This window comes from Nuphar pumila, unplaced genomic scaffold (assembly GCF_984573655.1).
Source record: "Nuphar pumila unplaced genomic scaffold, dmNupPumi1.hap1.1 HAP1_SCAFFOLD_2028, whole genome shotgun sequence".
Classification (NCBI taxonomy): Eukaryota; Viridiplantae; Streptophyta; class Magnoliopsida; order Nymphaeales; family Nymphaeaceae; genus Nuphar; species Nuphar pumila.
In genome coordinates this window covers 1,235-27,479 of record NW_028323825.1, presented here as the reverse complement: position 1 = coordinate 27,479, position 26,245 = coordinate 1,235, and the positions used below count along the sequence as shown (strand labels likewise).

Below are 26,245 nucleotides of genomic sequence, written 5' to 3'. Positions count from 1 at the left end.
ACTTCTCCGTGCGGATGTGATGCCCACATCATCATTTCACCTCCGTCTCCGGCAGATGCCAAGCTGGTTCCTGCATTGCATTCAGGTAGGATCCTTACATCGAGGTATGTGGGTGAAGGCCTATCCAACAAGCAGAGCTTGCGTGACAGTGAGAGACTTGAGTCCCACACAGCCCATTCAGGAGGGATGCAAGCGGTGAATCCGTACCTTTAGGGTGGAACCTAACACAATTGACAGCTTTGGTGTGGTTTGTCAGGCTTCCTTGATAGCTTGCAATAGGTCCACCATCAGCTCCATTCGATAAATTCCAAACCTGCAGGGAAAAAAAAGGAGTTTATGCAACGACTACAGCTGAGTTTGATTTCCATTACATGTGAACATCCTTCAACGTCACCGCGAACGTCAGAAGGACCGTGGGACGTGTGTTGAGTTCTATGGCAATGTTTCTGCTCTGAACAGCCCGCACTACCCACCTTGATTTCGTGATCGGCTCCACATGTCACAAGCTGGCCTGACGGATGAAAATCGCATGAGAAAAGTGGCTGCCTGTCATGCCAGGCAATCTGCAAGGTCTTGACGTGCATATCGACTTCCCCGGTACCTGCTTTGCAGCCGTGAACTCTACCAATAACACTAGTGATTAAATGCTGACAAATACAGGTTCAAGGAACAGCTTTCTGTTTCTATGCGGATGAAAGGACGTTCTATTGTCATACGTATGTCTTACAAGACACTTGTACATGCAAGCACACTAAGCACCGTGCAAATGCAAATCGTCACTTGAGTACACATGGGCCTTGAAGCAGATGTGTCAATGCAAGTAATGACGAATAGAGCACCGTCCACGGTATTTGAATTTTCGAACGAGATGACCCAACCTCGTCGTGTGTGTTGTGTTGCACCTTGTGATGACCTTGCAGTTGCCATCCCTGGTGCATAAAACAGGGCAAGAAGACCGCGCCTTATTAGACGAGCCAGCCAGCTCCGTTTGACACATTGCGTCCAACGCTTGTCCTATCTCAATATACTGCCCTTGTTCGTTCTTGTTACAGAAACCCTGAATTGAAGGACCGATACAGCTGTCAGGGGTCATCAGACGGTAGCGTCAATGTAAAGTGCATAACTAGGTCTCCTCCGGCCAGCCAGTAAGCATGGTGACATCGTTTTTACCGAAGTGTATTCGTACGGTGGCAGATGCCAAGGTCTCTGCTCTTTTCTCGCGATCAGCGTGGGCGCATCAATTGCCAATCGCCGCATGCTTCCAAGGTGTTGCAAGAAGTCGTAGCTTGCATCAAAGCAATGTGACAGGTGCTTTGCCTAGTCGGCGACGAAATCAACGTCCTCCATTGTTTGCGAGCTCAGCCACGTCTTCTTGCAATGTGGACGTGGCAGTACTGGTCGAAGGAGACCCTCGAGTTTCAAAGTGCGCTGCTCTCATGACCCATGAGGTGCCAAACTGCTCGGTACTTGTTTATATAACTGCACCGTTCAGCGCGAGTGCATCTGTCAACCCAAGTCCAATTTGCTCACACGTGTGTCTCCACAGGGTTCCTCCTGGAACGTGCACTCCGTCTTCCCGACTGGCACAGTCTGCACGTGTCGCACATTGCCGGTTTGTCAGCCAATCGTGAGATTGTGGTGCTGTTTCGTAGGGAAGAGCTCAATCAGATCATGGACAACATTGAGTACGATAGTCGTGCCGTCCTGCACCAAGCGCTATATCAAGAGGCTGAGCAGACCGGTCAAACCAGCAGTATGTCGCTCAATTTGACGATATTTGCCCCATCTCCTGCATTCTAGTGACATGAAACATCCTTGTACAGTCCAACGAGACAAGTGCTATGGAATACTACCGAGACTGGCACCATGCAATCCGTTGCGCAGTAGAAGCATCCTTCAAATTGGCTGACGTTAGACGTAATATGTAGAATCCCAACGCTGTCATTACTATGCTCTTCCATTCCTGTGGATGTTGGCTGTCGTGCCTATTGCAAGCTCCTTATGTGGCATTTGGCAGTGCAAGCCAGTGTCCACAGTGGGATTTCATGAATTCGATGAACATGATGTGCAGAGGTGGCTGTATCACTTCGAATGTGCTGTGGTTGTTACTTGTTGTCTATTTCTTGCCATTCTCTTTGTGATGTAATGATGTGCAGAGGTGGCTGAGCTCTCCCTTGTCCTCTGTGACGACGACTACATGCGTCAGCTGAATCTTCAATGGAGGGGCAGAGATGCAACCACGGACGTGCTTGCGTTTGAATTCCCCACTGACGAGTATGATATGGTACGGATGCATCCCATTTTACTCGACATGTTTAGACAGTACATGGCATTGATTGGAATCATGGAAAGTGTTGTTCCATGACCCAACAGAGTGACTGGCGCCTGATTCCACTTCTCTTGGCAGCCACAAACTAAACTTGGTGTTGCTGTGACTCCGCAGGCGTGATGCATTGTGCTTCCAGGTTTGCGCACAAGGTGATGAATTCCTACACATGGGACACATCATGTGTCATGGAATCTGTCATGTCTTCCAACATCTATGCTGAGTGTGTGCGGGCACCTGGTTGATGGTGGTGTTGATGACTAGATATCATGCAGCCCGAATCAATACAAGGGCACCAACCAACACAGACAACCCACCTGGCCATACGCTACATCTAGAGTTCAACCAACAATCGAACCGTTGTCTGAGGACGGTGAAACGACAGATAGCCACTCATTGCCATCAGCGTGCAGGACATGCCAGTGCGGTGCTTGGGCGATGTGGTCATTTCTCTCGAGCAAGCAGACCGCCAGGCAAAGGAGCGAAGGGAAGGGGAGTTCTACGAGGGGATCTACACGTTGCAGGACGAGCTACGGGTGCTCCTCATTCATGGCGTGCTGCACCTGATTGGCTTCAACCACGAACTCGGCCCGCAGCCCTCAGCTGTCATGGCTCACGAGGAAGCTCGCATCATGTCTGCGCTTGGCTGGAAAGGTGCTGGCCTCCTCGAGGCTTACGGGCACCCCCTGGTGCACAGCGGTTCCGCTGGGGATGGTGCGCTGCGTCTTATGATGATGATGTATTCATGTACCGGCGTTCTCTTCAAATGTTTTAGCTCGTGCCAGCGGCCGCGCGTTTATGACAGGCTTGCTTGTTCCGACCGCTGACGTTCAATGAGCTGTATCGCTTCGAATGTGCTGTCTTTGTTGCTTGTTGGCTATTTCTTGCCATTCTCTGTGATGTAATGATGTGTTGATGACGAATCGAACGTGGATACTTGGTTGCGTTCGGCCTGAGCCGCAGTTCTTGCTCTTATCGATGTGATGTACTGGTGGTGTTGTATTGTTTTGCAAAACTACCGCATCCACATGGACATTGGCAACTCTAAGTACTACTTGGAACTCAGTGCTACCATCGCCACCTGAGGCAAGGATGCATTCTACTCAAACAGTGTCCGATAGGCATTCCCACGTTCTCATCAACAGCGCTTGCTAGAATGGCACAGACATGCTTACCCGCTGCGATAGGCGCTGTGTAACGGTACACCTTTTCATGACATACGCATACATGGACATGCGCCACCCCAATTGTGACAGGGGATTCGTACCTTCTTCGGCGTCGCTCGATGCTAGCGTGACGGAACTAGTCTGACACTAGCACGACATGGCCGTTGTCCTTAGTACCAGGGTAGGAATGCTCGGATGTGTCCATCTGGGACTCCACCTGTGACAATTCGAGTTCAAGCACAGTGTTTGCTTTTGCTTCAAAGCAGTGCGCAGCAGAGAGAGCGATCATGATTCGTTGAGAGCAGTGGAGAATGATCTTGAAATGTGGTTTCCATGGCAGCTGGTTCTCTTGCATTGAAGGCGCATTTGGTGGCTAGATTGGACGCAGACCTGCTCGCTCTCGCCCCCCTTGAGCGGTTTTCGGGGGTTGATCTGCCACATGCAGATGAGGGATGCAAAGTGTCAGTGCTTCGCCAGCAAGGGTTCGACCCCCCTTATCGTCCTAAAACTTCATGCATATTCGGGCATCTGGACCTAAAAATGACAGGGTTTTGGCAAGACACACTGCAACACACAGATGTCATGCAAGCTGCCAACTTTTGAAGGCAATGTTGCAGGGACGATGGACGCCCTAGAGGACGGGTACCTCATGGACATGGCAAACATCCAGCTTCAAAACGACATTGATATTGTGTGTCTGGACATGGATGGCACCTTGCTGGACAGTAGTTCGAGGTTCTCATCGGCAACCGTGGACGTTCTCAAAGCCAACCTTGGGCGTCCTGGCAAAACCATCATGGTGGCAACAGGAAAGTGCCGCCCGGCCGCAATCGCGGCGAGTCGGGCTGCTGGCCTCGCAGGTGCGTTCCTCGGAAGCATCTATAGAGATAGGTGCCACATCTTGGACGCAGAACCGGGGTGGAGTGGCTTGGGGGCCCATCAGCCGTGCTTATCAGTCAGCGCTGATCCACTTCTAGTTGTTATACGGTGACTCAGGCCCGTGGACAAGCCACAAACTGCCATCTTCAGCCACAGCTTACACTGCTAAGGATGTCAGCACGTAGAGGGGTGCAAACGATTCGATCAGGTCAACGTGAAGTATTCACAAAACGGCTGTTGTAGGAGACGTCTGCAGACTGGACGGCGATTCCCCGTGTGTTAAAAACTGCTGCTCAGGGTCTTTGCCTGTTGTCAGCGGCCTTGGATATGCATTCTGACTCTCAGATCAGCACCAACCACGAGCTTCCACGAGCTTCCCTGTTCCGTCATGCCTCATGTGTGGTGTTGGTGACCCATCCTGCACCATTCAGGCACCAACGTTCCTGCTTTCAGCTCCGGCAGCCATCAGCCTGATGCATTCCTCATGTGGCACACGATGAATGCACATCCTTGTTCTGCAGCTGAGTCGTGCTTCACTGTGCAGGTCCAGGCCTCCTTGTAGATGAAAACGGGCCAGGGGTGTTCCTCCAGGGGTTGGCTGTCTACGGCCCTTCCGGCCAGCTGCTCCCGGGGACTTCCAGCCTTCCACCCAGTGTTGTCCGTGTCTGTTTTGAGTATGCTGAGGCATCCGATTTGTCTTGCGTCGCTTTTCTAGGTGACACTTGTGTCACATTGCGACTCACAGACGAATTGAGAGAACTCCACACCCGGTACTACGAGCCCCTTGCTCAGGTGCTGCCCTACTGCATGCTTGTCCTTCCTATTGCATCCGAACGGGATTTATGTTGTGTCCCCAATTGGTTTCCAATTGAAGACACAACAAGATGAATCCCGTGAGGTGGTCTCTGCAACGCTAGAAGCTGTTTTTGCTTCTTACGTGCAGACCACTGGCGCGGCGGTGTTTGTCCTTTTCTGGGTGGCTGGTGTTGGTGGCAATTCTACTCTGCAAAGCCGACTGCTGGCTACAGGGAGCTAATCAGTAAGCGCTCCATCGTGCATGCCGGCAAAGTGCCGGCCAGGGTTTTGCCATCAAGGGGCTGAGTTCCTCCTCAAACCCCTTCGCAATGGCGATTCGCCGTCTAGGGGTTGAATCCTGCTTCTGATGTTACTCCAAGACTTTCACACATCACAAGTGCAGTTACATGGACGTTGGCAATTGCCTGTCCAATCTGGCAATTTCCCGCTCCCCAGAATTCGTGCATTTGTTGTATACGTTGCCCCACAGATCGTGCAGCCTGAGGACAACTTTGCTGTTTGCACAGGTTGCTGAGAGCCTGGAGGCACTCCTTGCGGGACCTGAGGTGAAGAAGGTGTTGTTCATGGCCGAAGAAACACGCATCGAGAATGAAGTCATCCCCTATTTTTCCGCCTGCCTAGAGGAGACGGACACAGACCTTACTCAAGCTGTCCCCACCATGCTTGAGATTCTTCCTGGTGGTGTGCCTTTCCTCAAGAGTTGCCCTTTATCAAGAACAGGAGTCCTGGATGTAAGGAAGTCATGACTTGATGGCATGTCTATTATGAATAGGCACTGCTTTGATGGTCTGCGATGGTCAGGGGATGGAATTTGTTTACCATGGGCACTGATGAGCACAATGCATGGGCTTTGGGGCAATTTTCCCCCGTAACTACTGTGTCTTTTCTGTGCTGCATGTTAGGATTCGCTTTAGCACTCTAGCACTCCATTCTTTTCAGACTATCGGTTTTTGGATGACGTGATGTTTTTGGAGCTACTTGGATGGCTCTCCAATCGCTGGGGGCGTTGGTAGCCTACATGCTTGGCAAGACGCTGAGGTACCATCTGGCACTTATCAGGTCATCCTGAGACCGCAGGCTCTTTTCAAGTATGGAAATGGCATTGCCTAGTGTGTTAACAATACATAATGTCCAAGTCGAAGCAACGAATGTTTCCCTCTGATGATGATGTATCCCTGTGCAACACTACCGCATCCACATGGACATTGGCAAGTCTATGCGCAGCCTGGACAATAATGCTATTGTTACCATCACCCGAGGCAAGCATCTGGGCCAGCCTGACGTGACGAGCCCGTGCAGGAGTCAATAAGTGGACTGGTTTGCAACAGTACTTGAGGCACACGGGGCAATCGTCTGATAACGTCATGGCGATTGGCGATGGCATGAACGACTTCGAGCTGCTCCAGAACGTCGGGTTCTCGGTGGCCATGGCAAACGCAGTGGACGATCTGATCGACATCGCCGACTATGTGACTGCAAGCAACGATGATGATGGCGCTGCTGACGCGATCACCAAATTCCTGAAGTCAGAGGCTGCATGACGCAATCCGCGGCGTGCATTTGACTGATACCAACCACTTACATGCTCGCTGTAGCACTCAACATACTCTAGGCTTCAATCAAGGAGTGAATGGCGTTTTCATAGCAGACTTGCGCATCCGCAGGTGTTGTATTTGCAGAATGGAACACGTCGATGTGGTTGAGAAAGGAACCTCGCTAGGATTATCTTTTTGCTCCCGTCTGGCCAACGACTAATGCATAACAACCCAGGCAAACTGGCCCTAATGATAGTTGGAAGTACATCTCAGTGATATCAAATGAAGTAGCCACAAGCCCTTGAAGCTTGTCGTAGGAGGGAATAGCCCATGATGTTCAGTACCCATGGGCAATTTCATTTCGGTTAGCGCAGCACTTTGACTAGCTCGCGCTGCATCCATTATTCAGCTATCTCAGCAATGCTTCACGTCAGGGCCCAAACACACGGAGTGGGCAGTGTTGGGGCACAACTTGCCAAGCGCGCAAGCGTTGAACAGACAAACTCCCGGCCATGCTTGCACCCATTGTCAACGGATATGTTCAGGCGATCAGGCAAAGCAGCCATGCACTTCATCACGACACTACCGTGACAATACTGGCAAGGGAGCGTGACAGTTTGAGGCATTTTCGTATATACATACCTGAAACGAACATATTGAACTTGGCGGCAAGTCCAAAAGCGTGACCGTGAACGCCCAGTCGTTGGTATTGTGACAACAAACTTGTCGGCGTGTCAACAAATTGATGGTAATCACCCAAATATAGGTATTGTCACGGTCATCCTTGGCCTTTTCACGGTCGCCGTCCTTACGTCGTGAACCCGCTCATAGAAATGGCAGCTGTCAAAGCAAGCACTGGCAAGGAGAGGCAATGTTTGTGACGCACAGTATGTCAGCATCGGCTGGGCGTGTTGAGTACCAGGATGGCTTGCCACAAGCGTGTGGGGTAGACATAGCAGTGGTTGTGCAAGGCCATGCTGTCAGAGGTGGTAGGTCACCCGCTATGCTGACCCGCAAGTTGATGAGAGTGCAGCGGGACTGGCCGGCCCGACCGCAGACAACTGTGCTCTCGAGTGCAACTTGATAAACAGGCAGTCACCTTTCGCCTTTATGTAAATGCAATGAATTACAACGAAACGCAGGCCTGCCGGCAGTACTCAGGGCAGGAGAGCAACGACGACGACGACGTCATGGGCAACTCAACAATTGAGAAGTCAACATCCTTGAAGAAAACACGCAATTCACATGCTCTAGCCTTGAAAACTTCACTCTTTAAACAAAAACCGTCGACCAGGACAGCAGACTATCTTCACAAATTCACTGCCTATCTCAATATGCATGCATGCAATCTGCATGAAATGAAAGGCTCCTGGCGTCGCGCCCGAATAAAAAAAAAAATTCCGGTACAACAGCGCCAAATCGCAATGTGCATTGTACAGAAATACACATCAGCGAACACATGTCCAGGAGGGCCTGGGGAATTAGCTACCCGCGCATGATAGCGCAGATGCCACAAAGGTAGCTTATGTAGCACTATGTGATGATCACTTGATCATCACAGCATGCCAGTAACGCCTAGCATCCGCAAATCAGCATCAGCAATGACACTTGGCTTCAACGGTAAATGATCTATTGCAACAAGCGAAGTGCATATGTAATACACGCTCGTCCATATGTGTCTGTGACTGTGCAAAACAGCTCCAGCAGAGCCCCACTCGTTGACTGCATTATCAACGCGCAGCGTGTCAGCTCACATCTACCACACACAGTTCACTTTATCAATACGCGACACACCGAATCGGTCTTCGCTGACAGCACCCGTGCCATCGGACAGGGCACAGATTCACCAAGACCAGTCACTTACATTCTGTCACGATGGACAAAGAGCAGTGCATTGAGCAGCATGCCTGTAACCACGCATTTAGCCAACGATTTTTTGTTTTTTTCACCTGAAGTCATGAAGGTTGGGGTCGCGTCCACACAACAAGACGTTGGACATGCCGTCGCCGGGTTTCGACACGAGACAAGGCAACACCTTGCTTGACAGAGCGATTTATTCCAATCTAAAGAAAGCCAGAACCCAGGAAAGTGCTCAGATTGGGCGGGCTGGACGGCGTGCAGGTGGGCAGGTGGGTGACAATTCATACGTCATCGGGTCAGTTCTATCAGGACGAAGGGTGAAGAATCAATGAAGAAAGTAGGGTGAGGTCGCTGCTCGCGGGCAGGGCAGCAAGCGCACCAGGCAAGCCATCGAGTGGTGCAAGAGGCTCCACGATGTAGCTTACCTCTGTGCGTCTGTGAGCACGTGTGGTGCAAGAGGCTCCACTACGACGCAGCAGCCGACTCGCAAGCGGCGGCGGCAACCACAGCAGCCCCAACGCACGAGCCGCCTTCGCAGTTAACGAACGAAACCGTGAAGGTGCCCTCCTCCACGCCCACATCCTTTTCGTCGGTTAACTTCCCAGCAGGGTACTGGCTCGCATTCTGCGTACCCCGCGCCCGGTAATACTGCACATACGTGTGTATTCTGTCTCGCAGTTTGCCGTACTTTTTGTACAGGGCCCCATCCACTGCGATGCACCACTCCTGGCCACTCTCTGCCGGCTTCATCTGAGCGAGCAGCGCACAGAGGCCTAGCGCTACCAGGCGCGCGGCTCGCTCCGCCACAATGTCTACCACCTGCCTCACCTGCGCAGACGTCACTTGCTTGGCTGACATCTAGTTCCCGAATCAGAGTAAATTTAGATACGGATCATGACTGAACAACGCTGGGCATCTCATCAATTGTTGTCTTCAAGAAAGCAGGTAGATAAATCGTCATGAACTGTGGTGGAAGTACACATCAACCGATGAATCACCGATGTTTTCTCTGCTGACCAATTTCCATCCTCATGCTTGAAATTGGCAAAATTGATGTGGTAAGTAAGGCTGTCCAGGTATAGCCTTGCCTCGGGAGATGGTGCTTGTAGTGATTCCTAAGTTGCACTTGGAGTTGCCAATGTGTATGTGGATGCAGTGGTGCTATCAAAGATCTATGACAATCAATAGCCAGTCATCAACATAAAACTCCTGCTTGGAGACTGGAACGGCCTCAGCCCTGGGTGCCATTCTGAGCATTTCTTGTACCATCTGAGCACGACCTTGTGAGCTGAGAGCGCCAGCAACATCACAAGGAATCAGCACAGTCACAATGTGTCAGCACACAGTAGGCGCAAGTGACTGGTTTTGTGATGAGAAAGAAACAATGTGTGTGTGGGGCGTACCAGCCAGCAAACGGTGATGCCACAATCCTGTTGATGCCAGCCAAATGCCTTCATGAGAGTGTCGACAGTCGTCTGGCCGTTCAGTGTCTCATCATGCTCAATGTCGCCCATCATTTTGGACGTAAAACTGTTTGGCATCTGTAACCGAGTCAGCTGAGCGGGCTCCATCAAGCCGGTTTCAGTGATGATGGACAAGAGGATGCGGCGGGCACACTCGCCAATGTACATGCCTGAAACAAGCTTCTCAAACGGCATTTCCCCTGGCCGAACGCTTGCTTCGTCGAGTTCCCTGTCCTCCTGCATAACCCAGCTCTCTCTAATTCTCAGGCATTTAGCTGCCACACCGCAACGACCGTTTGTCAGTGACTTTGACACAGCGTTTGCATCACTCTTTCATGGCTGCAATAGCCGTATCTTGTTCAGCATGATGATTGCATCATAGCAACAATGCCGGATCGCTTGTACATGGAGCTGTGTCACGACATCCCTCGGCGAGCAAAGAGGCGCCGTTGCCACAGGCACATTTCTGCCCTTATTGCGGTTCGACCCCCATTTCTGTCTGCAGAACACCTTGCAAATTCACGCATCCGAACCCTGAAAACACAGTGTCTGGCGCGCGCAGACGCCGAGCATGGCGAGAGAGCACCTTGCAGCGGGGAATGAGATCGCTGTCGAAGTCGCCCCACTCTGTGTTGATGACAGTGCTGCCGCCGTGCCGCCCGGCGTCAGGCCCCATGGCCGCCACCATGGAAGTCGACTCCAAGTAGCATGCGTTGGTACCGGTCCCCAAAACGAGGCCGATGGCGGTGCGGGGGTGCTCATAACGGGCGGCCGCAAACACGCCGATTGTGTCGTTGAGTAGGGCGGGCACCTGCGCGGGAAAGCGGTGCCGACGGAGGGCGCTCTCCAGCTCTGCAACGGGGTCGCAGCCAATGCCGTCGTCCAGTCGGAAACCCTTGGTCCACTTTACTAAGCTCCCACTGCACAAGACGAACGCGGCTATCGATCAGGACAAGTTGGATGCGGGTCGATGCAGCTGCAGAACCATGCACTACACAGAAGCAATATTGTTGACTGAGATCATTTGTGTACCGCGTCAAATTCTCACTGCACGGGTACGAGCGACATACAGGCGACAATTGGAGAAAGAAAACTAGATGCCAGAGACTTTGTTGCTTGACAGCAAGAAGTCTGTCATGACAGTTGAATGCCTTGTGAGTTACGCATTGAAACACGTCAGAACGCCACATGTGAAAGAACATTCCAATAGCAGTCCCTTCACACACCGGATCAAGCTCGCTCTGAACGAGACAGAGGTGTTCACAGATCAGACAGATCATACGTCGAAAGACGTGCTGCAGCACCGCCGCATCCACACGGAAATTGATCACCCTAAGCGCAACTTGAGAAGCAATGGCTTCGACGATGTGCCCGGCCTTGGTGCGCACGATGCATTGAACAGCGGTAATGTCGACGAGCAAACAGCAAAGGGAACAGCCTTCTCTTTATTTGAACTCTATTTGAAACTAGAGGTTGAAACAGCTGCCAGAACAACTGGCACACACAGTCTGTTAGACCCTTCAGATACGTGTCAGCAAAAGTTGCAGATACCGTACGGCTGCATGGCAAGGAACCACACACCTGCTGATCGATTTCTGGCGCATTGGGAAACTAAAGCAGAAGCCCACTGGGAGGAGCTCAGAAGGGTCCGCATCTGTAGACGTCGGCGTGAGGCCCTCATCTTTGGCAAACTCTACGACTGTTTTTGCAATGAAGTCAAACACCCCTTCTGAAGTGCCCCTAAAAACGTCCTCCGGTATCTCCATCTCTCGATACGTCTTATGGGCCTGCACAGCATTGCTCGCTTTCCATGTTTGCATGGGATCAATCATTCAGACAGCCTCAACGCCAGACTTCAATCGTCAGATCTCGATCTGTTGCAACTCTGCCACATGGCCCATTGGCAACTCTGAGTGCAATGATGGAATCCATGCCACCATGATCAAGATCCCAGGCAAGCGTACAGGACCTGGCCTGGTGTGCATATAATATGAGTTTCTTCCTCACATATTGATCGACATCAAGTCGGGATGTTGATTTTTTTTCCCCAAACTGAAACGCATAGTGCCACCTACTGGATTGTGTGAGCTTGCATGATGCCAGCTGAGACAGTACAGCAAAGAACTCCTCATCGTTGCAACTGGGCCCCAGAAGGTCTGGAATGCATGTGGCTCCTTGGATCTGCATGTAGCTTGTTAGCATGCCGCTGCTTGACATCGGATTATGAGGAGGGGCGCCATAGCTTTGCGGAAAAGTCAGCAGAAAAGTCAGCACATCCAATCACTGTATCAACCTTTGCACTGACGCATGCAAGTCAGCAAAAAGGGACCCACCACCTCGCTGGGACCGTTCCCGAGCACGACATGCAGAACCCTGAAGCTCGTTCCTCCCAAGTCGACGGCCAGAAACTCCCCCCTCTCGTTGCCAGTCGGCATTTTGGTGATGTAGGATGGCAGCATCTGCAGGCGAGTCCGTGGCCTTTGCGCCAGGCCTTCCTCCATCTGGTGCCGGAACTCAGCTTGCAGAGCCATTGCAGTGCAATGCGTGAATTCAAGGTTCGCCTTGTACTGCAATCAAAGATTGTATGTAAGACTTTTGCAGTGAGGCGTCCTCAGACATGCTGGTGTTGGCGTTGGGGAGGCAAAGAGCTGCAGCCTCCTGATTTCAAATTCCTCTGCCCCAGCTCGAGCATAAGGCTTAAAACGTTGAGCACTTGGTTTATGTGTTTGTAACCAAATAGAACCTGGTGTCCTCCCGCCCAGATCCATTCGAGCAACTGAGTGAAAGTGCTGATACAACGAAGTGCATGAGCACTGTCACATGAAAGCCATTCCTCCTATGCCTAATCCCTGGAAGAGCCATGCATCCTAAACAACCCCCTTCTTTCAGTGCAATGTACTATCCGTCAGGGCGCAAATTATCCACCGGAGCAAGATTCCTGGTGGTGCTGCGGGTAGGGGTTAAGTAGCTTTGGCACCATCCGGACGTTGCTAACTCTGGAATATGGCTTGATTGAGACAAAAGAATCGCTGTCTGTCTCGACTTATGGTCCAGATCCAAGGAACCCTCGGTCACGCAACAGCTATCGTCGGCCTACCCACAAACGCCTCTACACATCTTCCGAATATTCATATGCATTCGAGATACAAGCTACGTGCTAATGCTTCAAGCAGGTTGTAACAGGAATGAAGATGCCTGCATGAAGTCTCTAAAGGCTGGCTACAACTCCTGTTGACTCGTAAGGTTTCACCCTGATGCGCGGCTACGATCGTTCACGGCAGGCATCGTCCAAGCAACAGGACGCAGCCACGTAGAACTGACGGGATACTTCTATTACAAACTATCTTAATCCACGACATACGAGTCCATCAAAACGATGTCATGACGACGGGAGAATGACGTGGGGTTAGCGTACCTTGGCAAACAGGGCTTTCACCTTATAAAACTCTAAGAGATGAACGCCAACATGCCATAAACCAACCACTGAGGACGCCACCACAGCGGCGACAGCCATATGTTTGCCTGAACCTCGAGAATTCATGCCGCAGTTCAGAGAAAACATCCGATGCCTCGCGCGCGTATCACCACGGTATAGTTTGGACAAGGGAATGCCGGGTACTGAAACAGCGTCCAAATCAAAAAATTATACTCATCATGAGGTTACATGCTGTGGGTTGTCTGGTAGGAAACAAGTGACGAGGAGAGTCGCAAAAGTGCTCGGTGGTGGAAATATACCCTGACATGCTTGCGCGTTCCTTGCGAGCATTGTACACGCGTTCATCAGACGGTGTTCAGCGATGTTGGTTACAAGCGTTTTCCTATGTGTGCATATCCTTTCCGCCAAGCGCGAACTGGAGTGCTACTGCAACAACGTCACCACACCCCATCCTGCCCGCTTGGATGAAGCATTGCCATCATGCCTTTGAAAACTGCATACCATGCCGGCACAGGTGCTGAATAGAGTAAGGGACAGGAATTGTAATGATGACCCTGCGCGTGCGTTTTCCCTGCTGTGCAACGCGCAATAATGCTTGAGGCATGTATTCGAGGATCTGCGACGCGAGCTCTCAGCCGTTCTCATTTTGGTTTGAATCATTGTCATGAAAACTCGTCTCATGCCGCGCGATTTTGCCCTCGTACGTTCACTATCTTGATACATCGTGCAGACATCGGACGTGGCCGAAGCGTGAAGGTACGGGGAGCGGCCTGATAAATACCGTGCCCTGAGAGTGTTCTTATGTGAGTTGGTCGTCATTCAGGAGGGGAACTTCAAAGCGGCTGGCGTAACCTGGCAAAACCCCAACTTTGCATGGTCTGCATGCGGTAATGCTAAGTCACCCCACCCCGTGCATAACCAGGCGTACGGCATAAGATAACGTTACCAATACCTAATTGTTGTCGTTGATATCGGTTTGCTGCCAGATCATTGTTCGTGTCTTAGCTGAATGACATTGCTGGCACATCTCGCTTTCTATCAATGTAGCAGTCCTGTCATCTGCAGAGCTGTCTATTGTACATCACGGGAGTTCAGAAAAACGAAACGGCTGTGGTTTGATGGAGCATCAAACTCACAAGCTCAAAACTGGTGTTCGATGTTCATGGTGTAGCGCAGGAGCGCCTGGCAATGTCGTGGTCGGCGGCAGTCAAAGCAACAGCGTCCGCAGGTGGTGGAACTCAGCTGGCCGATCCGCTGGTGCAATACATAATTTTGCGGAGGGACCTTTGGACAGAGCATGGGTGGCCTCTTGGCTCCATCACAGCGCAGGCATGCCATGCGTCACTAGCTGCATGCTGGATGCACCTCAATGATGCGGATACAAAGGAGTATCTGGCCCCAGAAAATCTTGACCAAATGCGCAAGGTGCGCAAGGGCAGAACCTTCTGCCTGATTCTTTGCGCTTGGGACTTGTCCCTCCGTTGTTGGCACAGACCCAGGATGATATATCAGTGGGTTACTTGTAGTCGGGAATGTTTCGCCATGCTTATCAAACAATGCTCCCTAACCACAACCAGGCCTTCTACATCGCTGATGACTATTGATATCAGTCCTGGCGATTCTCTCTGACAAGACCAAGGGAAGTCACTCACAACACACCCTCGGGGGTCTGGAACATTGGATGCCATTAAAATGTGGTTGCCTCAAAGTGTACACCATGTTGAGAAGAGCAGCTTCCATCCTGACATATCCTGTTTTCATGAAGACTACCTGGTCGTTGCTTGCGTTATATCAGACAATCAACAAGCTGGTTTGAGCTACACACATGGCTTCATAGGATGTGCCCAGGCATGATGCCGTCCTTGTCGCTCACATGCAAAGCATGTCACCAGAACCATGGCGGATTATAATATGTGGCGCCTTTGCATGTTTGGGTTGAGTGCATTGACAACTGAGTGAGTGGTGCAATAAAGTTCCAGGTTCTCTGTCCCGATCCTTGTTGCACCCTTTTCGCTTCAACTATTGCTTCAACTACGCAATACTATGATGGTTATGCACCTCGCTGCACAAGCAATAATGAGGGCAAGCAGATCACCTGAAAAATGGGTCTGTGAGAAAGGGATACACGCCGCCTCACTGCCAGAGCAGCGATTTGCCAGATCGGATTTCCACCCCTCATTTTGTCACCAACATTCTTTCATTTTCGAACATCTGGACCGGGAACCATGCGGTCTGATGATGACCAGGATTTGCCACGTGTGTCAAAAAGCACACAACAGACATGTTAGGGTGTGACTTTCCTGCACCATCCTTGCCCAATCAAACACAGTCAATCCATCTTGCCCAGGGCCATGAGAATCTGATAGTTCGGCAAATGCAACCTCGTCCAACTGGACTCCAAATGTCTGGTGCAGGTTGTTCTAGAGATCAAAGGCGAGGCACAGCTGAGGGCACTGAGTGCCACACTTGAGGCTGGGGGAATAGCTCACAAGCTCTGGATAGAACAGCCAGAGGACTTCCCCACTGCGCTCGCCACCAAACCATGCCCCAAGTCTCATGTAGCCCAGCACTTTAAGAAACTCAAATTATGCAAAGCGATTCTACAAACATGACGGTGTAATGCGGTCAGATCTTTCATGACGCTTTTGCAAAACATGTGCGATGCAGAAGTCCTGAAAGACCGAGCATTGGCCATCCAGGGTGACAAGAACAGGCCTATGGCCCTTTATTTAGCGCTACCTTCTGCTCTTGCATGCAATCCGCAAGTACTGCTGATACTTACCTCCTCATGTCTTATAAGGGGGCTGATACACGCCTCAAAGCATGCACAAGCAGTCTCCAGGCATGACCACATGATGCCGGTTAAATACACCCTATGCCACAACAAAGCTTACAAATGCCAAAATCAAAACGGTTCAAACTGGCACTGTGCGCAGAGCAGCATGCATGTTAGTATTCACGGTCGAAAGCAGGGCCGAGTTTCAAGGAGGGTCAGTATCAACTGGGCTACAGACGATAACAGCATGTATCTCCTAAGAATCTAGTAAGGCAGGCACTTCGCAGAATCACCTAAATATTCTTCAAGTCATCGTACAGTTTATCGACGTCCTGATACTTGGCCATGGCTTGTTCCGCGCGTATTCTCCGGGCCGTGTCAGTGGCAACCCCGACAATGATGAGCACAGAGGTGCCCGCAAATCCTCGGAAGGAGGTCAAGTGCGTGATGGCCTCAACAAACGCGGGGGCAGCGGCCAGCACCCCCAGAAAGGCGGATCCCAAAACGGACATGCGCGTGAGCGTCTCCGTTACATACTCGGCTGTAGCTTTGCCTGGCCTCACGGACGGGATCGATGCTCCCTGCATTGTTGCACAAATGCTCCTTAGCAGAGGTTCTTCGAGCTGCCAACGTCCATGTGGGTGCGGTGGTTGTATCGTTTTACACTACAGTAAAAACTACATCATCGTTTACGCAAGGTGCTCGTTGACCGCGCGACTGGAAACTTCCTACCACAATAACACCCCAGTCACTGAACCAGCAGTCGGCAATGCAGTCCGCACCTGGCGCTTGAGCTGATCTGACAGATCATTGGGGTCGAGCTGGAGGAAAGTGTAATAATAGTTGAAAGCAACGATGAGCGCGATGTTGGTGGGAAGGTAGAAAGGGCCGCCAGGGGCGACAGCTTGAGCGACAGGGATGAGAAAGTCCAAGTTGGCCATGCGCGCGACGCCCGATGGAATGGCCAGCAGCGACGACGAGAAGATGACTGGCATCACTCCGGTCGCATTGACCTTGAACGGCAGGTATGACTGCCGCGCAAGCTTCCCGGCGGACACGTAGCGGCCTGCGTAATTCACTGGGACCTTCCGCTCCGCTTCCTGCAGCCCACTCGTGTTCAACAACAAAAAGCACAATTGCAAGGCTTTGCCATTTGATGATGATTTACCTTTTTACAACACTACCGCATCCACATGGACATTGGCAACTCCAAGAACTACTTGGGAATCAGAGTTATCATTACCATCACCTGAGGCAAGCGTACCTGGACCAGCCTGACTTACCATAACCTGACCTGACATGTCTTCATCCTCTTCGTCCTGTACCCTGCAAGAAAGGAGGTCAGCCACGGCTGACCAAAAACGACCCGTCAATTCCTTTGGGAGATCGTCGCAACCCACACTCAAAATCTTAGTCAGGAGATCAACTCCCAACAGAGATTCCAATTTAGTTGCCAAATTCCCACCTTGTAATCCAAGACCTCCAACCGTTTCAAGAAATTGGTCTATTTTTGGCCACAAGATGGGACAATCCACGGTACAGTGAACACAGCCTGTGTGAGCATCCCCCAAATGCTCATCGCAGTCCTTGCAGTGATACTGTACGGGATCCACAAACTCGTAAGTCTGATTTTGAAGTCGGCTTCGTAGGGCAAACAGCTTACCACTCCTAGCGCTCAAGATAGTACGAGCCCGAACAGAGGACAAACTTGACAGATATGGTGCAAGCCTGCGTGGTTGTTCACCGATGCACGCCCACTTCCATGGCACCGCAGAATGCGGCGATGCAACATATCTGGCTTTCCCTTGAATTAAGTACCAACTCCAGATATTGTCAAGGAGGTGTTGCCTATCAACCTCATTAGTAGGCAACGCCTCTGCTTCCAGCACTGGCACATTCACTACACGCACTCCCCCTTGAGATCTGGAGGAGATTCGCCTAGCGACCTGCTGTTTTGTAGGGGCTTTGAAGATGTCAGAGATATTCAGGTCGTGGCAAATGTCCGCTGAAAATTTCTGCACCTCTCCTTGCCAATTGGCCCCTACCCTCGGGCGTCCGACTGCTCTGTGCCCCGGGAAACGATTCGCTTTTGCCAGTTTACACCATCGAGTTCCCTGTAAAGTGGACAGATGCTTGTCATAGCATTGTTTAGAGGCATCCATTAGAAGCGAGGGGGGCAGTAGGCCCAAGTCTGTGAACAAGACTTCTGAGGCCACTTCTGAACACTGCAATCCCATCACTGCTCGCATCGCCTCCTTTGCGACGACGTCAAAGCAGCGTCTATTGACTTGTGAGGTTGACCAGACCTCACTACCAAACAGAACTGAACTATAGATGAAGGTTTGGATCATCATTGCGCGGGTTTTGATCGGGATACGATGACAAGCTAGCAGTGGCCTCCAGTACCCCAAGGCAGCTCGCATTTTGCCCAGTGCTTGGCTTGCATGTAAATCCCAAGATCCGCTTTCTGTGAACCAAACTCCCAAGTACTTATATGATTGCACCTGCGACAGAGCGTGTCCGTCCAGTGTCCAGGTGTTCAATCGCTGCTCAGCTGCGACGCTCGCTGATTCACCTTCCTTGGGATGGAACACCATCACCACACTTTTTAGCTTATTTGCTTGCATACGCCAGCGTTTCAACCATTCAGCCACATGGTCGATACTGACCTGCAAGTCCTGGGGGTTCAGTGTCAGACCATTAAGGTCGTCCGCGTATGTGAGGGCCCTGACCTCGACCCCTTGTGCAACGCAAATTCCTTTGGGACCGCCTGCCGTATGCAACGACTCCAACAGATCGTCGATATAGATGTCGAAAAGTAAGGTGGAGAGGGGGTCACCCTGGCCGACGCCTACCATCAATGGGAACGACTCCGACATCTCGCCAGCAATGCGGACCGAGGATTGTGACTTTGAAAACAAGTCTAGCAAGACCCGCCACATCTTGCCTTTTACTCCTTTAGCTTTCAGTTTGTAGAAAAGACCTTCCCTCCAGACCACATTGTAAGCCTTCTTAATGTCCAGGAAAATGGCATAAAGGGGCTGCTTTGTTGCACCTGACTCATTCACCATCTGAGCCATTGTAAAGATGTGGTCGATGCAGGAACGTCCTTCCCGGAAAGCGCATTGGGACTCATGAAGTCCCACCGTTTTTTCAAGCCGTAACCGGACCATGGTGCTAAACAACTTGCGGATGATTGAGATGAGCGTAATTCCACGGTAGTTTCCTGCGTCAGTGGAATCTCCAGCTTTATACAGACTCACTATAATCCCAGTCCCCCACTTCGTGGGAACACTTTCATTTCGCCAAACCCGGTTCAGCAGAGACAACAGCAGGGCTTTCAATTCTCCTCCACCATTTCGGATCAGTTCGCCTGTAATATCATCACTATCGGCCGATTTATGTAGCGGAAGGTGATCTATGGCGCCATTGATCTCCTCTTCCGTAAACTCCTCATTTATGGGCGCAAATGCCGTAGAACTCATACCTTTTTGGATGAGAATTCCGCAAGCTTTCCCACGGTCACGAAACGGCCTGTGTAGGTCATCAGGACCTTCCGCGCCGCTCCCTGCAGCCCTTTTGAGTATGCTTTCAACAACAAGTAGCGCTTCGCGAGGCGTGTCACTTGCGGGCTCAGATGCGTAAGAACGCGTGTGACGTGAGACTTGGAGATGGAAGTGGGAGTCGAACGACATTTCTGGCACAGCACTCACACGGCAAGCAACGAGGGATCGGAGATTGGAGGGACTTCGATGTGATGATGCCACTTGCATATGCAGGTACAAAGCAGTGTTCCGCCATGCTTGGGTTCCCTCCCAGCGTCTGTACCAATTACTCATGCATTTCTGGGCATCTGGGACCCAAAAATGGCAAAACATGGCAAAACGCTAGCACACAGTTGTGAGGTAAATCCAATTACTCATGCATTTCTGGGCATCTGGGACCCAAAAATGGCAAAACATGGCAAAACGCTAGCACACAGTTGTGAGGTAAATCTCAGTTGTAAGGTAAACCTCGGTGCGACCGGCTATCCTGAACATTGTTTCATCTTGCGTGGCCCAAGCAGGCTGATGACTTTCGCATGTGGTGATTTTGAAAAACCAACGCTGGGCACAAGGGTCGAGTCTGTTGCCACACCTGGACAAACACAATGCCAAGGGTTGTGATCGCAAACGCGAGGAAGTAGATGGCAATGTTGAGGCTCCCGCCATCGCCAGCTTGAGTAAAGGCGCCGCCCACAGACGTCGGCAGAGCTGACGCAATGTTTGCGAAAATGAGGATGGACGTGCCATTGCCAAGCTTCAGCTCGGAGATGGTCTCTCCCACTTGTGTGAGAATCATGGCCCCTGCCACAAGTGTGATGACGTTGGACACAAGCCACTCAGGCCCATAGTCCGCAACGTAAGGCCTGCATGCAACAAAGAAGTCAAATCCTGCCCCATTACGCCATCAAATCCGGGTCACATCTTGGTAGCAACTTCCTTGTACTTGAAAGCGGTTGGCAAGCAGTCGGCCAGTGTATCAGACAGCCCTGGCATGGCGACATCATCGAAGTGCTATGATCCATATGGTACGACATCTTACACCACAGGACTGCATGTTATTATGTCCCGCCAATAGCAAATTGCAATCAAGATGAATGACTCTGTTGCTGTACTATGCATAGTAGACACTATTAGGACGGTTCTCTCCAGGATAACCAGACGAAGAACAAGACACATCAGGTCAAATGATGGTATTCATGCTCTTCCAGATATGCGTTCAGGTGATGAATGTTGTAGCACTGATTCCCAAGTAATACTCAGATTTGCCAATGTCCATGTGGATGCGTTGGTGTAATGTAAAGGTCATCACAAGCACCCGTGTCAGCACTACAGACGAAGTTTAGGACCCAGGCAGCTTACCTCAATACCGAGAGCGAACCGAACGCTTGTGCGACGGCAAAGGCAAGCGTGGCGAGCTTGGTGTAGAGGGAGTAGCGGGCGCGGCCCTGCGGGCCCTCCTCTCGTTGCAGCTTCTTCAGGATGGGGAACGCAGTGCTGAGGATTTGAAGGAAGATGGATGCATTGATTGCTGGGATGATGCCCAGGGAGAACACACCCACGTTTGAAATGGACCCTCCTGACAATGAGTCCAGGTACCCCAGCAAGCCGCTTCCCTGCAGGAAAAAATCGATGCATCCGTTTTCCTGGGCACCTGAACAATCCAAGAAAGATCCAAGTAGTACATGGAGTGAGTTTCCAGTGTTCATGTGGATACGATAGTGCTGTAAACAGATGCATCAGTCTCAGAAGGTACGTGGTGCAGGCCTTGCAATCGTGTCCTGTTTGCTCCTGGTGAATGCCATGTGAAGGCCAGGGCGCACGACCAGTGCTGCGCCAGGGTTTGACCTCCATTTCTGCCCCAGATAATCATGCATCTTCAGGGATACAGACCCAGAAAGCAAACTGTCTAGGGAAACACTCCACATTGACATAGCATCACAAACCAGTCGTACAGGTTGCTCTGTACGAGTTCTACATAATCAATGTCTTAACACAGCAGCACGCTAACATCACCCACCTGCATGTTTGCTGCAAATGCCCTAACATCTACACCCGGCAGTCGGACATAGACTCCAAGCCGCGAGAAGGCCACCAGACCGAGCATGATGGCAAGCTTCTTCGGCAGGTCTGACTGCATGAATCCGCCGTCCTTGTCAGTCCTGGTCATCGACACGATGCTGCTGGCGCTCGCTGGCGGCAGCTTGGGCACTGCATCTGCTGGTTTCGTTGGCTCTGCTGAACATCGTAGCCGGTGAGAGATGCTCGCGTTCCTGCTGAGGGGCACGGGCGTCCCTGCAAGCATCATCACCCACGTCTTCACGAGCGATCATATTGCAAGCACAATGTCTGCTATGGGCTGCTTTCGTCGAGGGGTTCAAGATTATGTTGCGCAACGCATGCGCTGCAAGTTCGGGGCAAATAATGGCAAACGGCCCAGCACTCTGTCACAGGTACTCACTTTCGACGCATCCTCGTCTCGCAGCCACGCTCAAGTGCAAGCACCAAGATTTTGCAGCAGGTCCAAGCACCCTAAAATGCAAGTCGTCGGTTGCCGTGCAAGGTCGTGCGTTTCGCCTTCTCGACATCGAAATTGTTGTCGCCGTGCACGCCAATGACGACGGTCGACGTTACCGACTTCAGCATGGTCGCCACATGCGTTCCCCATTTAAAATCAACAACAACTGCCGACACTTGGATTGAATTGACGGCAAAGGACAAACAACTGCTTTCAAGCTGCCCTATTTGCGGGGCCGGCTAAAACCCTGAGAACAAGATGCCAAAGGCGAGGTTCCGCACACGATACAACCTTTGCGTAGAACAGAAAATAAGTGCCTCTTATTTCGATTCAAGAGCTGCCGTCCATGCCCATCGTGAGCAAAAGCGAGACATGACAAACATCAACCGTACCTGGATTGCTAGCCAACCTTGGGCGGCATGCAGATTGCATGTACAGTCCAGTCATAGATGCGATCATATCATATATGTCAGTGACTGTATGGACAGCTTTCCAAGGGAGGCGTGACAAGTGTGGAAAAATGTCAGGAAGGTTTCAAGGCCCAGCATTTAATATCGAATGCGATCTATGCAACATCATCCGTACTTGCTTGATCCTGCCGCGACACCGCCCTTTGCACCACTGCTGGTCGTGCTTACGTTTGACTCGAGCACATACACGCCCGAGGCCTAAGCTAAGCTGGCAACCCTGCGTTCACGTGCCAGGTCGATCATGATTGTACAATCTATCTCCAGACAGCACCTTGCGTTCTGGTGCGCGTGCCACTCGCATGGTGAACAAGCCGAGGACAGTTCCTTCACCGAAAGAAATTGTTAGCACAACCTTTTGTTGAGCTGGAGCAGGCTGGTGTTATATGTTTTGCAGCTGTTGGAGGAAAAAGTTGGGGCTGTGCGAGTGAATTCTCACTCCATTGGCAGTGCTGAAGTGAAGCGAATCTCAAGATTGTTTGCTACTCGTGATATATTTGCTGAGACCTTTCTTACGAATCCGGTGACGCCAAGTTGTGACTGGAACAATGGTTACCAGCGCCTCACCGCCCACTCAGAGAATGTCGTTGGTAAGCCTCGTAGCCCTGAGTGCTACATCATGTTATAGAGTATTGATCAAACTGCCCTTTGCTGTCCGAGCACAACCACAAGCTGCTGGTCATTGCATTGACAATGTCAATGACTTTACTGACCAGTGCACCAGGTCCACCACTCACCCAGCTGCGCAGCAAAATCAACCCAGGGACCATTTAGAAATACTTGCACTATCTTAAATGTACATCGTGCATAACTTTCTTCTTTGCATCACTTGCCCTCGCCTTGCATGTCCATTCGCGATTCATGCAGGTCCAAGGACAATTGTTGACGCTATGGTGACATAGAGAACGAGTAACACATGATTCAAAACTTATTCAAGTGTTGCTCAATCGATCCGTGAAGCGTGCGCACTTGATTGAGGGCATATGGCTCCAGTTGTCGTCGCGAGTCTGACACACCTGCGGTATGAGTACTCACATTGACAGATGTGCATGACCAAGAGGTGATCATGTGCAGGACGACTTCGAGATAAAAGAGGCCATCTCGAGGGGTTCATTCGGCACAGTCTACAAGATAGTCAGAAAAGGTTCGTTTCGTTGCTTCTGATCAGGCCGTGGTTCTCCGATAAGCATTCCATGTCATCAAGGTCAGAATTCATCAGACATGCTTCTTCGTGCACAACGGGACGCCACCACAAAAATGCACGCTTGAGAACCTACAGTCACCAGATTTGAAGTGACATGGTATCGCCACTCACATACAGCACCCACCTGGGCGGGTGCACTAGCTTACACATATTCTGGTGTGCAGCGGATAAGAAGGTGTTTGCACTGAAGCAAGTTCAGCTCAGATCCATGAGCAGACTGGACAGGCAAGAAGCACTGGATGAGGTGAGCAGAAACCCCTCTCTAGCACCCTGGTGGATGAAAATGCCAGATTCGTGCACAAACGGAGCTAGTCTTTCTCTCAAACCACATGGATCTGAGGGTCCAGATGCCTGAAAATGCAGGAAATGTGTTGGCGAAAACGGGTTCGAAGCCCAATCTAGCGAAGCAGTGAACAACAGTGAGCTGAGCAGTCGCACTGATGTTGTGGAAATCAGAAGGAGACACCGAGGGGAGCCATGAAGCAACAAGGATCGCCAACGGATGGAGAACTGCTTGGTTCTCAGGGTCCATCGCACCTTGCAACAGGCAATTAGGAATCGCACTGTAGATTTGTACCTACAGGGTCAGAGAAAACATCCATTGGAGGGAATAGATCATGAGTGCACGACAGGACTGTGACTTGGATCTGCTGCTGATGATGATGATGTACCTTTTTACAACACCACCACATCCACCTGGACATTGGCAACTCTAAGAACTACTCACTTGGAATTTGTGCTTGCAGGCTCGCATGCTCTCAAAGCTGCGTAACCCGTACATCATTCAGCACTACGACTCGTTCACAGACAAAGACGAGGTCCTCAACATCGTGATGGAGTACGCATCTGGAGGAACCGTGTACCATGTGACACGGGCGCAGAAGGGCCAAAAGCTTGCGGAGGACCGCATCTGGAAGTGGCTCATTCAGTCGGTTCTTGGGCTGGACTACATCCACAAAAAACGGATCGTCCACCGCGACATCAAGTCGCTCAACCTTTTCCTCGACTCCGCTGACTGCATCAAGCTCGGGGATTTCGGCATTGCGCGCACGCTGAGCGACAACACCGATGTGCTTCGTACGATCGTTGGGACGCCATTCTACCTTTCGCCGGAGCTGTGTGAGGACAAGCCGTATAACGAGAAGACCGATATCTGGGCGCTTGGGATCTCACTGGTGCGCCTTCCCTCCCCTCAGCTAACTCGCGACCAAACAAGCCACTGATGGCACCATTCGCTGCACCGGAGTGTGTCGTATTTGATACTGCGTCTCGCACAGCAGACTTAGCTTTTGAGTGATTAGTGTGATGGGCGGATCCAGATGAACAAGATTGTGTGGGACAGGAATAGGGCTTGGACTCCGATGTGGCGAAGCATTGAGCAGTTTACGAAATCGGCGCCCGTCATTCAAGACATGTCCATGCATGAGCCTGGCAGCCCCAAACCAATGCCACTTGTGATGGTGATGATGATCTGCCTTTTTATTTTACACCACTACCGCATGCACTTGGACATTGGCAACTCCAAGAAGTACTTGGGAATCAGTGCTACCCTTGCCACCACCTCATGAGGAGCCCAATGGTTGCCTGCTCTGCTCTGACGTGGCAGCTGCTGGAGAAGTGAACTGGAATTTGAACGCGGTGATGACAGCTGGTCTTGTGCAGTATGAGATGTGCATGGGCAAGCACCCGTTCACAGCACAAAACGAGGGCGCACTCATCCGCAAGATCCTCAAGGGCGTGTATGACCCTCCTACAGGGTTCTCTAAGCCCCTGTTGGAACTGGTGGCTGCTTGTCTCACCTACGACCAACGAAAGCGGCCCGACACAGGCTCCATTCTACGCCGGCAAGACGTGGTCGCCAAGGCAAAGGCACTTGGCATCTCCCTCTCTCCCCCCACAGATCAAGAAACCCAGGATGCCCCAGTCTACGACCTTCCAGGCCCTCGCGTTGTCGCTGCAGCGTCCCTTCCTGCAGCTGTCCCAGGTACTGGCCACCAACAAAAAAGGCGTGCTCATGAGGCCTGTTAGCATCATGAGCACTGCTTATACGGCCATGTCTGTTTGTATCAACCACGCTGAATCTAGCGGTGACACTAGATGGAATGGTGCAAACGATACGTGATCTACGTGATGTAATGATGATGACTTATCCTTTATTAACTCTACCGCATCCATGGACATCGGCAACTGCTGGGAACCTTTGCTACCATTACTGTCAACTGAGGCAAGCGTACCTGGACCAGCCTGACTGAGCATG

At 51.3% G+C, this 26,245-nt stretch overlaps 2 protein-coding genes and 1 pseudogene across 2 annotated transcripts; 1 reads left to right on the top strand and 2 right to left on the bottom strand.

Moving 5' to 3' along the window:
• Window positions 1-9,746: 9,746 nt before the first annotated feature.
• On the bottom strand, window positions 9,747-11,113 carry LOC149808899 (hexokinase-7-like). The gene is made up of 4 exons (XM_089995109.1): window positions 11,094-11,113; window positions 10,632-10,965; window positions 9,990-10,282; window positions 9,747-9,870 (listed from the first exon to the last, which is right to left on the bottom strand). The coding sequence occupies exons 1-4, from the start codon at window positions 11,111-11,113 to the stop codon at window positions 9,747-9,749; spliced, it is 771 nt and encodes a 256-aa protein (XP_089851235.1).
• A 3,556-nt stretch (window positions 11,114-14,669) lies between these two features.
• On the top strand, window positions 14,670-16,093 carry LOC149808898 (uncharacterized; annotated as a pseudogene).
• A 457-nt stretch (window positions 16,094-16,550) lies between these two features.
• Window positions 16,551-21,969, bottom strand: LOC149808897 (preprotein translocase subunit SECY, chloroplastic-like). The gene is made up of 5 exons (XM_089995108.1): window positions 21,820-21,969; window positions 21,162-21,415; window positions 20,395-20,665; window positions 17,040-17,357; window positions 16,551-16,838 (listed from the first exon to the last, which is right to left on the bottom strand). The coding sequence occupies exons 1-5, from the start codon at window positions 21,967-21,969 to the stop codon at window positions 16,551-16,553; spliced, it is 1,281 nt and encodes a 426-aa protein (XP_089851234.1).
• Window positions 21,970-26,245: the final 4,276 nt, after the last annotated feature.

Bases quoted from the DNA above. Each gene is read 5' to 3' on its own strand.
- LOC149808899 (XM_089995109.1), bottom strand. From the start codon at position 11,113: ATGTCGCTCGTACCCGTGCA. The intron at 10,966-11,093 runs GTGAGAATTTGA...CGTCTTGTGCAG, and splicing joins ATGTCGCTCGTACCCGTGCA to TGGGAGCTTAGTAAAGTGGA. The intron at 9,871-9,989 runs GCTGGTACGCCC...TGGCGCTCTCAG, and splicing joins TGTGGCATCACCGTTTGCTG to CTCACAAGGTCGTGCTCAGA.
- LOC149808897 (XM_089995108.1), bottom strand. From the start codon at position 21,969: ATGACCAGGACTGACAAGGACGGCGGATTCATGCAGTCAGACCTGCCG. The intron at 21,416-21,819 runs GTGGGTGATGTT...TTTTTCCTGCAG, and splicing joins CATTTGCAGCAAACATGCAG to GGAAGCGGCTTGCTGGGGTA. The intron at 16,839-17,039 runs GTGCGGACTGCA...GCAACAATGCAG, and splicing joins CAGATCAGCTCAAGCGCCAG to GGAGCATCGATCCCGTCCGT.